We start from the raw sequence: 15,859 nt of genomic DNA, 5'->3' as shown, positions 1-15,859 counted from the left end.
GTATATGATTGAAAGTGACTGCAGTTGCTTCAAAAGTTGTTTGATGTGCTTCCTAGAAGAAAAGGCCTTTCTACTAAACTTTGCCAACTAAAATGATATATAATTTCAGTTTTCATAAAAGAATATTACAAATAACTACTGGGAGGTTATTGATTATGACATAGCTGTCCTCTAGGTGTTATACAAATATAAATAAATATATATGTATATATACATATATAAAGGATTCCATATGCAGTTACCCCTCACTGGGGGGAGAATCTGACTTGTGAATTGCATGATGACCATTTGCAATGTCAAAACCTGCTGCGTTGTTCCTTGTACGCCTTCTGATAAGTATCATGTGTGACCAAAAAGCTTTGTGTGTGTGTGTATTCCAGTGCTACTTTTAATAATGTTTACAATTTGCCTTTTTTTTTTTTTTTTTAATAGGAGCAACAGGAAGACTTCAAAAAAGCTATATTGGAGGGAATAGAGACAACCAGACTTCAAGTAAGTGCAGAAGGTTTACATTTTATTCTAGAAAGACCATTTTCACCAGATGGTAGAATTTATTCTTTACAGTGAAGATAAGAAACTTATAGATCACTATTTGCAGGGGAAAGATATAATGAACCCTTGTTTGTTTTTTTTTAAAAAAATAATTAAAGAACACACTTTGGGAAGTTTGCCAGTTGTACAAGGGGTAGTTGTAGTCTATTCTTCCACAAAAAAAAATGACAGAATTTGCCTTCAAATGTCTTCACAAAGTATAACATTAAAGTTACGATATCCAGACACAGTACATACAGAGTGATAAAATTTATAAAGACACAGAAGGGTGGAGGGGGATGTATGTACATTCTGGCAGCCATGCATTGTTATCTTGGCTTAGCATTCTCTGGTACATTTAAATGAAGTATTTCTGTCTAGGGATGTAAAGAAATAGTCTTTCTCATAGGTATCCAAACACCAATAGTATATGTATACACTCACACACTTGGTACACATACATACACACACCTGTACACATACCTGTGGGTGTGTGCATTTGAAGGGTGAAAAAGGCTGGAAACAACTTCCTAACTGGGGTAAGTCTTGAAATGAAAGCAAAGCATACCATTCTAAGTTCAAGCTGTTTTTTGTTCTACAGAATCTTGAATTTTAAAATTTCATTCAGGTAACCATTGGAATTATTAGGCTGATCGTGAGGAGTGTTCTGGTCCCATTGCAGTGTACGCGAAGTTGCAGTTTGGGATGAAGTTGTCTTTCTGTATGTTTGCAAAATAAACATTTTGTTGTCTGAAGCTGACCATTTCGGTAGATACTCAAAGTATATAATTATTACTAAGGAATGTGTCAGTGGGGAAATTCACTTCATAAACTGCAGGTATTTGTGGCAACACTTAGATTTTATTTTTAGTTTCAATGGCTTTTTCAAACTGAAGTTTCTGCCTGAGCCAAGTTCTCAAATGAGAATTGATAGTTAATGAAGATACATGACAAAACAGCTGAACATGGTACTTGTAGAGATCTAGCATAATGTATATATCATATATCTTATCGTAATATTCTCTTTAAAATATTTTTTCCAAATAGATCGGTAGTCTTAATAAGCAACTGAAAATGTCAGAGCTGATGCTTAACTGTAAAAAGTGTTTTAGCTGAATTATGCACTTGACATAAGCATTTTTTTGCAGCAATGTATTTGAGGTACATCCACAAGTTTAAAAAACATATATATTTCTAATGTAGCACTAAAAAAGTAGTAGTTGAGAACAATGATAATGATGATGTGTGTACTACTTTTGTAGGGTCTTCAAACTGACTGTGGTCTAAGACAGTCTAGTTCTTGCTGTGGGTTTACTGACCCTTTGGCAGTCCATTCAGAACAATGTAAGTATGTCGTTGATTCAGGTGGCCTAATTGTCTCTCTTGATTTTGTTGACAATGCATATTCCAAGAGGGTGCAAGGAAAACAGAAAAAGTTAAACCATCTTGAAATGGTTTCATGATTGGTGCTATTTGAATTGGCTCTCGTGTTTCATTGTGATTCTTCTGGTCATGCCAACTAAATTCTGTTACATCTGTTTGCAACAGCAAATAGCTAAATAGCTAGATCATAAAAAGGTAAGTGATCCAGTCAGAACTGTGCTGGAAACTTGTAATAGTAGATAATTGTGGATCAGGCATTTTTTTTTATGTAGGAGACAAATTGAGCTGTCTAGTTGCTCACTCTGTTAGAAAATAGGTAACAAAGACATATGCCATTCTTTGTCCAGTTATGAATCTTTTTCATTTATAGTGTACAGCAAGAGTAGAAGAGCATCATGTGAAGATACTCAGCAAGTAGATTCTAAAGCAGCCTTGTTGACGGTTTGTATCCTCCTCTGTGTTGTTGTCAAGTAGAACTAGAAAGTGAACAAATAAAGGTGAAGAAAGACTGCATGAAGAATAATACTGATTTGTAGTCCTATTCATTCAAGGAGGCAACAGGAGGGGACCTGTTCCGACTGAGGGAAGAAGCTATACATATTATCTACTACATATTGTGCATGTTCTCACTATGAAAACATACACTGCTTCCTGTTTATGTAAAACAAGCCTATTTGTTTAAGAACAAAAATGCTTATACGATCTATAAAACAAAGAACATAGACTTCTCTGTTCTTTTAATTTTATTTACAAATCCTCGGTTGTATTTGAGTCTTTCCATTCGACTGCAGTTCAGTACAGTTTAGTGAAATCTTTCCAATAAGCAGTCTGTACTGCAAGATCTTAAAACACGTAACTTCCCCGCCCCCCCGAATTAAATATGCTGTGTTCTTCTTACAAAATTGAAGCCTTTTTTTTTTTTTTTCTTTCCCTTTGATTTAAAGGATTGGTTGCAAGGTAGACCTTCAAATAGCAATCAAATGTAAGTAAGCTTTCTAGTAATGGAGAAATTCCGTTATATATTTTGATTTTTCTTTTTGGTTGTTGTCTTTGGCTGCAGTGTTACTCAGCTGTGTTTAATGAAAAAACAAGGTTTAAGGGCTTTTCTAATAAATAACTGAATGTGTTCACTGGAATGCTATGATGGGTTATATTTAAGTTAATTGAGTCACATATCAGAGGGCAGAACATGCTCTTACATGAAAATGTCTGCGTTGACACTTACTAATGAGCTAACTTCCTGGCAAAGGTCTTTACCCAACCTTCCAAATTGTAAACCTTCTCTGAAATTGTGCAGTCATTGCTCTTGTTAACAATTATCCCCTGAGTTAACTGTTAAAAGCATTACCTTATTAATCTGATAACAGAAGGGTAAGCTGTTGTGAACACACTTTTAATTAAGCACCTCTGTGGGAACGAGCTCGTGTGATGCAAACTTTACATAATGTTGTGCGTGACTTGGTGGTATTTAAAGTATAGCTCTAAAACCAGATTACTTAACAGCCTTCCATTACCATTTTGTAATTAAGCAGCAGTTCTGCCCTTGAAAAATAAGATAAAAGCAGTACTGTGAGGTTAACAAGGTGACCTAGGATGATGTGTCAAAATCAGTAATTATAAAAACAAGTTTTTAAGAAACAATAACAGTTGGTTTTGTGACATTTCACAGGCCATCTGAAGAAGATGCATTGAATGGTAAGTTTTTTGTTTCTGCTATAAACAAGCTGGGAGCTTTTTCATACAAGCAACTGTTTGGGTCATGTATGAGAATGCTGATAATTTGGAGCTTAATGGAGAGGTAGCACTACGATTACTTTTTTAACAGCCTGCCTTCAAGTACTACAATTTCTTCTGATGTACTGAAGATCTAAGCGAGATCCTTAATTTTCTGCATAGCAAATCATTTTCAAGCCCTAGTCACTTGGGAATTGGTCTTTGCACGTGGTTATTTTGATACACAATACAGGTAGCAGGCAGTGTCTCATTATTTCTGATCTCTCTCAGGCATCGCTTCTCCTTTCAAGCCTATCATGGATATCAATTACTATTATTCAGGTCAGTGCCTCTTATAACTATAGTTCATATCTCTAATGACACTTTTTAGAACCTTAAAATCTAATAAATGCTGTAATTTTTCTCTAGCTGTAGAAAGAAATAACTTGATGAGGTTATCACAGAGCATTCCCTTCACTCCTGTGCCTCCAAGAGGTAAAGACTGTAATTCTTGTTGGTGAGTGGAGGGGGAGGGTCAGAGTTCAAAGGGCTTGTTTAATATGGTCTTTTGGGGAAGAAAACAAAAGAAATCCCTGTACAAATTTCTTCTAATACAAAATGATAAAGACAAATTTCATACTTGTTTGTAACTAGTGAACTAAAATAGTTCACTATTAGTTCACTCTTGCAATACTCAAAAATTGAAATGTCTGACACCTTTTCTAGGGCAGCTCACTTGATTATGAAATTTAGATTACTTGTAGTTGTCCTCAGAATGGTGTTTATAGTATTGTACTAACAATTTTTGTAGCAAACTATTCTGCAAATATTCCTTTAAGTTAGGACTTGTTTTGACTCATTTAAAGTGCACGTAAGCATTTATTCAGTGTTCTTAATGCTGTTTGAATGGTGTCATTAATAGCTCTAATCGGGAGGACAAAAACACAGTACTACTGTGCTGCTATATGAAAGAAAAGAGGGGTCTTCCTACTGCTAGTTTCATTTTTTTACTGATTCAGAATGTGAGGGACAACTTCATATGTGTTGAGATCTAAGAAACTGGAGATATTCAGTGCTTTAGTTTGAAAATTAAAAGTAGTAATTGCTTTTTGTATTGTAATATAGGTGAACCAGTCACTGTGTATCGCCTTGAAGAAAGTTCTCCCAACATCTTGAACAACAGCATGTCTTCCTGGTCACAACTAGGACTCTGTGCTAAAATTGAATTTTTAAGTAAAGAGGAGATGGGAGGAGGTTTACGCCGAGCTCTTAAAGTAGTATGCACATGGTCAGAATATGATATCCTCAAATCAGGTCATCTTTATATCATCAAGTCTTTTCTTCCTGAAGTTGTGAATACCTGGTCAAGCATTTATAAAGAGGATACTGTGTTACACTTGTGCTTGAGAGTAAGTTTTATTCTTGTCAATTATTAAGCATAGACAGGCGTTATTTTTTCCCACCTGAAAAATAGCATGTGTGTGTGTGTATATATATTACAAAAGAAAAAAAAATATATTTTTCTGTTCTCTATGAACTAAAGGGTTAAAAATCTGCTACAGTATGGTTTACTAAGTCAAAAAACTCAAAGTCTTAAAATGTAAATTTAAAAGCAAGCAATTTGTTACACTATCTTGGGGAAATCAGTAGCTACTGTTCTCGCTGTTCTTTTTTTTTTTGTTTTTGGCTCCGTAATGATTCCTTTCATATAATGCTGCTAATAGAATATTGGCTCTGAATTCTAGGAAATTCAGCAGCAGAGGGCAGCACAGAAGCTCACCTTTGCTTTCAATCAAATGAAGCCCAAATCCATACCATACTCTCCAAGGTGAGTGAGTTTAAACTTCTAGCATACTGCATTTCTTCCAGAAGAATGCCTACAAGGCTGTGAACATACACCTCAAATATATTATGGTACTGATAGGTGAATATGTCTCTGAACATTAAAGAATGTGTCGGACAAATATTCTTGGCAGTGTTTTCATTGATACTTTCTTGCACTGCTTCTAGCCTAGAATGATAATATTAATGAATTTGTATAGCAGCTTCTAATGTTTTAAGTGATAAGTAAATCAAAGAGTTGTCTAGTAGTAAATGACTAAATTGTCATTTGTTTGGAAATATATTCATTAAGAATGCTTTTTACTAGGTTCCTGGAAGTTTTCCTGTTATATTGCCACTCGGCTGGCCAGTGGTTTGCAGTTGAAGAGTGCATGACAGGAGAATTCAGAAAATATAACAACAACAATGGTGATGAAATAATTCCAACTAACATGCTAGAGGAGGTTATGCTAGCTTTCAGCCATTGGACCTATGAGTATACAAGAGGGGAATTGCTGGTACTAGATCTGCAAGGTAATGTCCCAATTTTGAAACTGGGGTCAACAGCCAAGGTTGTTCTGTGTCTTTCTCACAGAATCATAGAATGAGTTGGAAGGGACCCATAAGGGTCATTGCTTCCAACTACTGGACTCTCTTGTGATAGCATTTTATTAAGAATTTATATTCAATAAGCAGTATTTATATTCAATAAGCAGTATTTAGTGTGTCTTGCTCCAGTTCATCTGAATCAATGGTGGGTTTATTAAATATGGCACAAAATGTTATAGCGCTGCAGAGAATATAAATATATATGTGTTTTCCCACTTATATGTGCCATAAAAAAATATGTATATATATTTGTTGACACATTTGTATAGTGCCAATATGGCAAGCCGTATTTATACTTAATTGTCTGTCTGATATTCTGGCTGTGAGAAGTTCTATATAGGAAACTTTTTTCTCTCAGGTGAAAACTAGTTAAGAATTGCAGGCAGATGTAAAATTAGGTGAAGGAAATCTGAGAGGTACAAAGTACTTGCTGAGGAGCAATTCACGTATTCTATACCATTTTAATTCTTTCTGCCTTTATTCTTGGAAAAGCTGAGAAGTCATAGCTAACAATGGCAAGGCTTTTCAATATTAGTGCATTTGTGTAATGTATCAGATTTAATTTTTTCTTCATGTGCTGTCTAAAGGTGTTGGTGAAAACTTGACAGATCCCTCTGTGATAAAAGCTGGAGAAAAAAGGTAAGGTCATAGAAGGATTTAAAGAAAACAGGTACTGTAAAAGCTTTGCCAGAGAACACATGCAATTCATGTTTATGCACTCTTTCTCAGGTCATATGATATGGTGTTTGGTCCAGCCAATCTGGGAGAGGATGCAATAAAAAACTTCAGAGCAAAGCATCACTGTAATTCCTGCTGCAGGAAACTTAAACTTCCTGGTAAGAGTGGTGCTGTATTTTTTTCTGAGGCTTTCGGGTATCACGATGTTTTGTGTGATACATAATGATCTAGTAATGTCATGCCATGAAAGTAGAGTAAGTAATAAACATCAGTTTTGTATTTTTACTTCAAAAAGATACGCCATTTTAAGATAAAAAATCCTAGGTGAAGGATTTGACAATGAATGTAATCTATATTTGTTTGCACAGTACTTGAAAAGGTAAACTAGATGGATCTTGACTTCAGAAGGTGCAGTAAAAAATAATAATAAGTTCCCAGAAAAAGTAGGAAAATGAGGTAAAGATACTGCAAAATCTGAGACTTCTTAGCCAAAAAATGGAATGTGTTTTTTTGTGGGGCTTTGCCCTTTTTTTATACGTGTCTAGGTCTGCATAAATTTGTTCTAGTAAAACATTCAATTCTGAATATTTTTGTTGCATGGACTACACTGCACTCATATCAAACCTTGAAATTATTTCTCTGTATCAGGCTTTTAGACTGCAGAATAACGTAAAGAACTTGCATGATCTTGCCTGTTCAATGCTACTCTTTTAGGTTGTTTCTCATATGAAGAGAGGTCTTTTATTTTAAATTTGAGTTGTAACTCCTGATAGTGTCAAAGGGTATCATGAAAGGGTCTGATTTCTGTTAGAAGTTGATTTGGTACTTGCTATATAGTATCTATAAATAAAATAATTAAGTTTCCATCACTTTTTAAAGTAGAACTATATGCTTCCTGTTACATATATGATAAAACATCCTTTTGTGGCATTGAATACATATTGAGGAATTCTTATTTATAAGTACATATGCCTAGCCAGTTATTTGAAATAACTTTGATTCATTTTGTTTGTTTAGATCTGAAGAGGAATGATTACACACCTGACAAGATTATATTTCCTCAGGATGATTCCCCTGAATTGACAATTCAGCCTGGAAGCTGCACCAAAGAATCAGATTCAGCTAATTCTATTCGTTTGATGCTCTAATGATGTGACCAAATCAGTGGCCTCGTCCAAACTTCATGGAATGTCACAAAGTTGTCACTTATCTTTCCTCCACCATAATTAAAAGAAAGATGCATCAAAACAAGGATTACTGTGTTATAAGTGGAATTTTGGCTGGTCCATTATCTGAGGACCTAACAACTTGTGATAACCATCTACAGAGAACAGCTTGGCAGCTGATCGTTTTAGAGGTTGAATAATGATGAGTATTTATGGTATGTTTTTAAAAGGGGCTTTTTAGCAGAAAGTTTATTTTTGCTTTTGGTTTGGTTTAGTGGAGGATTTTCTCTCTGTAGTCCTGTGGTGTGCAATATGCCTTCAACCAAAAGGATCTTGGTAGTTGATGTTTTAAGGTAAAGCATTTGTCTCTTTGGCAGCTGTCTTACTGTCAATCGGCAAAAGATAGGAGAAAGCACCTACCTCTCTGATGCCAGAGTATTCTGTGAGCATTTTTGGAACTGTTTGCTAACATTTTCTAACCAGATGTCTTCTACTCTGGCTTTTTGAAGAAGACAGAGCCAAATGAGGGGTGTGTATGTGATGCCATTAGGCTGAGGTTGAAGGTAGGAACTTAATCTGTTCCAATAGAGAGAGAGTCTCCTGAATCAGGTTTCAGCTTTGTAGCTGTAAAGCTGTTATTTTTTGTGGAATAGAGCCCTAATTGTGCATAATGAGATTTCTTGTTTTATACATTTCAGTTTTATCATGTCACCATGAAATAGTAACAAACAAAGCCATGATAGACTGGTATAATCATATTTAATAGAAGAAATAGTATGTACTGGTCCAAATAAGTTGCCTTGTGAGAACACAAGTTGGAAGTGCTTTTTGTTGTACGTAGTGACTGCTTCAGAAGTTATGCCTTCCAAAGATCTCATAAAACCAGTGTATCAAACCGAATGTACACATAACTTTTAAATGTATTTAAAATTGTGTAGAAAACATCTTTAATGTTATGTTATTTGTGGTACTTATTTAAGAGAGACTAGGGTTGGAATAGCGTTATGTAAAGTACGGGAGATTGCAATGCACCTTCATGCCAATAAAATGTAATTTAACTGTCCCAAATATTGTTGAGCATTCAGCAAGAAAAAACTGTTGTCCAACTGAAGTTTCATGCTGCGATTTTTTTGTTACATAGGTACTAATTTGTAATTTTTAATTAAAAGGGCAGTATATAGCTCTATAAATTTTTTTATTCAGTAGTGTATCTTATAGATACAGACTTAAGGCACGAACACAATAGCTGTTTAAATGGTGTTTTATGTTTGACGGGGAAAGGTAAAATGTTATAAGGATATAATACTGTATACATTTTGTATATCATTAAATCTTTAAAGAATCTAAAATAAATTTATTCTTGTTTACAGACTTCTGCTGTCTGTCTTAGTCTGAAAGGTTTTTTTTGGGTGAATTTGAGTAGCTCTTTATGCAGAAAAGTAGAATTTGCTGTGCTGGACCAAAGCAGTTGTCCACCTTTGGAGTATCTCAACTGTGGTAACACCAGGAACCAGGGGAAAAAATGTGAAAACACCTGTAGTGGACAAACTTATGTAATAGGATTAATGAGTAAATGACACAAAATATTTTAAAGCTCTTTACAATGTTTATTTAAAATTTGTAGTTCCTTGTTGGATTCCTGCCAGCATCCCCTTCAGTTGTCAGGTGATTAGGCATCTATTCAAGATAGTAATTATAATTTTTTAATGCTGTATTTTAGTCAAATAAAAGCAATAGTCAATGTGTTAGTAAGGCTAGCTCTTAAAATTGAAAAGGATATCTAGAGAAGCCTCAAGTGTTATAAACTAAATTTAGTATATAAAATACGATAACCATTTCGGGAAAAATACACATTAAAATTAGGAAACATTGTTTCCTGACAATAAAATTTAACAGTACACAGTTCACTTATACAGCCATGATGACTGTTTTCAGTAGTTTTGTTTGTGACTAATTTCTTAAAAAAATAAACAGATGTGAAGTTTGTGGTGGGTGTTTGATAGGGGGAAATATTTCCTCTGGTGACTGTTGTAGTGCCTAGGGCCTGAAGCCTTTCAAAGACAAAAAGGGTCAAATAGGGTTGGGGAACATATAGATAACTGGGCGTGGTTATCGGTGGCTAAGTGTATGTATTTCTGTACATCTTCCTATCACCGAGTAGCATCTTACTCCTGGAGATTTACAGCTAGAATTGTATGAGAGGCCTCTATGTAAACTGAGGAGAAGACAATCTCTTTCAGACTGACAGAAAACAATCATAAATGTAAGTATTCTTCAAGGAAGGCATTGGAAAGATGTGGTGGCAAGTAAGAGTTGGTTTGAAGGAGTATCCTGACCCTTAGGGGGTCATAAATACCGTATCCTATTGATGCTGCACTTCTCTAAACTAGGTTGTGGGAACAAGTGCATTTGTCTGATAACATCGAATGCCGCTCCTCTTTTAAAGCCTTATCAATCTTGAAATGCATGCCCATTATTCTCTATGAATAGTTAAAAGAGTTGTGATCCATCAGCTTTTAAACTTCTTCAAGTTTTCTGAGGAGGAAAAAAAAAAAAAAAGCAGTACTGAACATCAGAACCTGTTAACTGCCTAAAACCAAAATACTGGCATGCATTGGTATCGTTATTTTAATATTTTAAGTACAAGAATTCTAATTCAAACCTTCTCTAATAGTTTTTAGTAGAAATTGTAAATACTTCAATGTCTTTCCTACTAAAAGGACATTTAGCTTAACCTATTTAAACAATGTCTTTCATATAAGTAAATAGGTAAGCTACGTTCATTCCTTGCATAGCTTTGATTGCCTACCATGATCTTCAGGATATTTTTGTTAGAAGAAAAACTGATTGAATAACAGATTAAACTGAGTATTATGTACTTGCATAGCAGTGTTGGTTACTTAGGTAACGTCTGCTTTAAAATGCACTTAATTTCCTGCAACCATAGCATTTTATGCAAAAATTTCAAATATATGAATACACTAATTTCATTGCTTAATTAATCCAGCAAACTCAGCATTGTTGAGTGCTTTACTGCAGTATTTTAGGTGCTGAAACATTTCAGAGAAAAACAATTCCAAATATGTTGTGGTGAAATACATGAAGGTGAGTCTCCTGGGGAGCTGGTTTCCTAGCTACTGCCTGGTAGCTTTGTGATTAGGAAAAGGAGAGATTTGTTTTTTAAGCCTGTGACAGTGATTTCCTATGCTTTTGTTCTTCATGGTTGCATTTTGCTAAATGACATACCACTTAACACTACAAGAATTTGGAGATGAGAAAAGCCTACAGCTAAAAGCCTAGTAGTAACAATTCACATTGCATGCTGCTAACAGATCAAATGGAAAACAAAAATAAGTAACAATTCTTTTGAAAAGACTTTTGATTACTTTATAATTAATACTTTTTCTTGCAGGTAATCTGCTGAAAGTAACAGGAAATTAATTCTAAGCCCTGGAGCTTGCAGAAAGTAGCACAGATGTGGATTTCTATATTATGTGTAATGCCAAAAATAGTGTAATCAAGGTCTTGTTTCGGATCCACAAAAAGTAGCACTAAGCATATTCTGTTGTCTTCTTGAATGATGCATAGTAGCATGGGAATAATAAAAATTAATACAAGCGTGAGCAAACATGAATAAACTTGGGTTAGGCTGAGATGCTGAGTGCAGTGGCATCAGCAGATGCCCACCCTATTGCTAACTATTTTGGGCAAAGTGCTGGAAGGAGACCAAGGCAGCCCAGGCTCTTCCTGCCTCTGCCAGAACTGATGGAACAGAGGCCATCAGAGCTGCACTGTACCAGTGTCTACTTTCTAAGTTTATTATGCTCCTGTTTGAAGGTAGAGCCACCATATTTTCCTTCTTTACCTGAAACTTTTTATTTTTCTGAGGGAGTATGGTGAATCTGCAACTGCCTTTGGCTATTTGATGTCTGGTATATGGCTTGGAGGGTCTGACTGAGTTTCCCCAGAGGTTTTGTGTTTAGTCCTTGGGGAGTGGTACCCAACTTTTGGCAAGAGGACTCAGCAGGATGCACAGCAGTTTCTGATCTGTGTGCTGAATGAGCTCCATGAGCCTCTCAAGAAGGTAAGAGTGCAGCTGGGATGTTTTCAGGGCTGTAGCTGTTTCCTCCTTACATTTTGTGGTTTAGCACTTCATGCAATAATAACCTATTCTCCTCTTACAAACTACAAGATGCAGTTGCTAAAATTGTCATATCCTTTGTTTCATACTCACATGCACACAATAATTCATTAGCTTCATCTAATGCTATGTCAAATTGCAGGCCCTCATCTTATGCTAATGCTGTCTGTAGCATCATCGTACTCACCTCCTCCTCTCCTTGCCCTTCTGTGCTTTAGTTCTTCCCCCTTTTCATCTGTCTAAAACCTGTTTGCTATGCCCCTATGTCTGCTCAGTTCCTCTGATAAATGACTTTGCTAGCAATTAAATCATTCCTGCCCATATGTCCAGAATATTACACTTTTGTTTAATTTCTCCCGGAAAAGTAATTTAGCTTACTGCAAACATCAAGTAAAGTAATGGAACTTTAGAGCCAAGGTCGGGGACAAGACTGAATACTAGCCTACATGGGCAGCAGCCAGCCAGTCTCTCGTAAAGCCCACCATTACCTTTCACAGAAGTTAGTTTTAGCATTGCTTAGAAGAAGACATGGTAAACTGCAAGCAAAATCCTGTCACAGTGTGTCCTTTGTACCTGGCTTGGTGCTATGGAGGAAGTGAGCTAGAGGACAAAGACCAAGCTGCTGGTAGCATGAGTTCTGTTGTAAAAGTGCTGGGAGGTTAGTTCCTATAACAAAGAAGGGGGAAGAGGATTTTTGTAGGTAAGGTTGGGTAGGAAGGGTTTTTGTGGGTAAGGATAACATTGAATCTGAAGATTTAGAAAAACAAAAGCTGTGCAGCCAAGAATGAATCAGAACTCTTCCTTCCAAGACAGACTTGTGTTTGATGTTATGTGCAAGTAGCTGCTGGGATGACAGGATAACTATTGTGAGTCACGTAAGCATGGGTGTGTGCCTGTCTGCCCAGGGCCTCCGAGTTAATCTGTAGCTGGAAGGAGGTGCTGATAAATTGCACCAGATTTAAAGCTATTCAAATATCGGTTACATTTAGATTATCTCTTGAACAGTTATTTCTTTACAAATAAACCCGTTCTAAATTTTTTTTTTTAGGGAAGAAAAACAAAACAAAAAAACTATAAAACCTCCAGGATTTTGCAGTGGGTCCACCAAGACCTAATGCCCCCCTACTGAATTGCAAATGAGTGTGTCTCCTTCCCTTGCATTGCAGTAATGGACAGGGAACAGCTGAAGTCTTAGCAATATATAGCATATAAAACACTTAGCAAAATAGTATAGATACTATCGATACTATTTAAAAACAGCGCTACTGCCTATATACCCTTTTCAAAGAACCGCCAAGTATATGACTAGAACTTCAAGGGTCCTAGCGTGCTGTAGATCAGTTGTTCATTCTCAGTGTCTTTTGCAGGTTTGATTGTCAAGCCACGTTGAACATTTGCTTCCATTCTAACCATTGAAAGTGTTGAAGGCACTTCTGAAACAGTTGGCTACCTACTTTTTTTTTTTTTGAGTTGTAACGGGATGAGGGAAATTTACTCCTTGGAGGGGGGGATGGGGGTACTGCTTGTCATGGCTGCAGCTAAGGCACTGTACTTTTGTTCATCCCTTAACTAAATCATTTCTAAATAAGTGGGTATGCCATACAAAGCTGCAATTCAGTATGAGAGCTGCTGCTTGGCATACTTTACTCGCCATCTGTGGCTGATACCAAATTTATTATAAAGAATTTCTTATAATCAACTGCTCATATATTAAAAATAAAGTTTTAAAAATGTGAACTTTATATAACAGTTCTTAGAAGTTCAACCATCCCAGAATAATTTTTCTTTAATTTCCAATTTAGCACATGCTTTTCTTGCAATGCTGAAAAAGAACTTGTGGCTTCTAGTTATAGCCTTTGGCTATATAAATACGGCTAGGTGATGGCCAAGTTATGGAAGTATGGTGTAGTACTAGAAGTTACAAAAGAAAGAGGGATAAAGCCTAGAAAGAAAGAAGAGTTGACAATGATAGTGCAGTCCAGAACATTTAGGACACATTGACAGTCATGCAGAGGCTTGGCTTTTGTCTGCTCTTAGCACCTGTGTCCATTTCTAACAGACAGAAGGATCAAGAAGCAAGGCCTTTCAAAAGGCAGCACTTGCAGGCATTGTATGTTTTCTGTCAGTTGCCTGTAATACTCAACATTAACACAGATCTGTTTCAAGCCCAGGGTAGCCACTAGTCATTTTCCCTTCCCCTAGGAAAGCCAGTTAAGCAACCACCACAATAAAAGAAAGAAGTTTAAAATAGTTCAAAATTTTATTTCAGGTTTGAAGGGCAAGGTAACTACAAAAGGAAACTCTTAGCTGACATCTGCTATCCACTCAGCAATTTGGATCTCTCTCCAGAGTTCCCCACTTTTCCACAAGAACCCAGAGTACAGCTTGTGTGCTCTAGTGGTGAGCTTTGCCTTTCCAAACTTATTTGTCATGCCTTACCTAATGCAGACAAAGCAAGCCTGTGTTAGCTTAGACTTAATTACAGCAACGGTCTTCTCTGTTCCAGGCACTTAAAAATTCTGTGGTTTTAAAAAGCACACAAACATACATACAAAAAAAAAAACAGCCAGCATCCCCCAACCTTCCCGATCTATCCATACTCTGTTCTGACTGCAAGTGCATCTCTTGAGCTGAAGTGCCTCCTGGACAAAGCCATCACTAACTGAACACAGTTTTCATCAGTAAGAAGCTGATACGTACGCACTCTAATGAAAAAAGGGCATTTGGTTTCCTGCCTCAAACAGTTTAGAACATGTGAGAGAGGATGGTCCCTCTTTGCTTGACTAACAGTCTATCAGTAACATGTCTATATATACACATACATATATATAAAACTATATAGAGAGTTGATTTTAGAATTATAATTTAGCTTAACATGTATAAGTAATGTTAAACCTATCATACATGGCTTCTGCTATTGTGCATTTCTCTCAATGGATGCAAGTTTTTCCTACAAATTTTAATTTTCTCCTGCCAGGGATATAATACAGTGACAGTATGTAACTGAACCAGAGAGGAGAAGTAACCACCTCTCTCTCTTTTCCCCTACTGCAGCCCAGTTTTAAAAAGCATGCACTCCTCATCACTAACACCTGGTTGCAGCCTTCAGCCTTTTCAGCAGATACTGCAAGGATCCTGGCCATAAACAAGGACTCAGTGGGCTCTTCCATTACTCTCTGCAAGTGTGGCCTGTATCAGAGCTAATAGCTAAGTTTAATATTGCAGAATAGAGATGCATAATCATCATCTATGAAGTGTCTGTTTGCTCTATTCTAAAGCATTTATTTGAATTCATATTCTGTTCTGTAGGCCAAAGGGGGCTAGAATCTTCTCACTCTCTTTTTCCAAATGCAAACAGAAAATGATTGCCAATTCCTAACTTTCTCTGTTAGGAGAGAGCGAGCCTTCTGTTCTAACAGACCGTGTTGTTCGTTACAGATACACTCTGTTTTTCTGGATGGTGGCCACTACACAGCATTCTGCAAGCACTCAGTCACCAAAAACTGGTACTGGATGATTCACAGATCACCAAGATCCCAAATTCCTCAGTGCAGACTGACAGAGCTTATCTCCTGTTCTACACCTGTCAGGCCTTTTCTGCACCCAAAGGAAGCAACAAGTCATGAAAAAACAACAGTGAGTACATCTGCAATTAGAATTCATTGGCAGAATCAGCTAAATTCTGTTTCATCAATAAAACAGAGCATTCATGCTACCTGATCTGCTTGTGGTATTGCAGAAAGTAATTTCTAGAGAGAGGGCTGGAGTTAGAGCTTCCAAGCCTGTTATGAAATGCACATCCACTGTGTCTAATGTT

At 36.4% G+C, this 15,859-nt stretch overlaps 2 protein-coding genes across 3 annotated transcripts in view; both read left to right on the top strand.

Annotated features, from left to right (window-relative positions):
- The window catches only part of TRPM7 (transient receptor potential cation channel subfamily M member 7), a 54,109-nt gene extending 44,837 nt beyond the window's left edge, over positions 1–9,272 (top strand). For both annotated transcript variants that reach the window (XM_068695934.1, XM_068695933.1), the window contains 13 exons: positions 433–492; positions 1,794–1,875; positions 2,285–2,355; positions 2,859–2,896; positions 3,584–3,609; positions 3,919–3,969; positions 4,057–4,122; positions 4,753–5,036; positions 5,373–5,455; positions 5,777–5,982; positions 6,645–6,696; positions 6,787–6,893; positions 7,753–9,272. In XM_068695934.1, coding sequence (XP_068552035.1) covers positions 433–492; positions 1,794–1,875; positions 2,285–2,355; positions 2,859–2,896; positions 3,584–3,609; positions 3,919–3,969; positions 4,057–4,122; positions 4,753–5,036; positions 5,373–5,455; positions 5,777–5,982; positions 6,645–6,696; positions 6,787–6,893; positions 7,753–7,883 — 1,257 coding nt within the window. In that variant the 3' untranslated portion in view covers positions 7,884–9,272. The remainder of the gene's footprint in view (positions 1–432; positions 493–1,793; positions 1,876–2,284; positions 2,356–2,858; positions 2,897–3,583; positions 3,610–3,918; positions 3,970–4,056; positions 4,123–4,752; positions 5,037–5,372; positions 5,456–5,776; positions 5,983–6,644; positions 6,697–6,786; positions 6,894–7,752) is intronic.
- Positions 9,273–11,000: 1,728 nt separating this feature from the next.
- USP50 (ubiquitin specific peptidase 50) lies at positions 11,001–15,668 on the top strand. Its single transcript, XM_068696203.1, is given in 7 exon segments — positions 11,001–11,006; positions 11,794–11,985; positions 14,102–14,163; positions 14,312–14,389; positions 14,391–14,442; positions 15,481–15,550; positions 15,553–15,668. Coding segments are annotated over 7 exon segments (576 nt in total).
- The last annotated feature ends 191 nt before the right edge of the window (positions 15,669–15,859 follow it).

This window comes from Anas acuta, chromosome 12 (assembly GCF_963932015.1).
Source record: "Anas acuta chromosome 12, bAnaAcu1.1, whole genome shotgun sequence".
In the NCBI taxonomy this organism is placed as follows: domain Eukaryota; kingdom Metazoa; phylum Chordata; class Aves; order Anseriformes; family Anatidae; genus Anas; species Anas acuta.
This window is presented reverse-complemented; position numbering and strand designations above follow the sequence as displayed.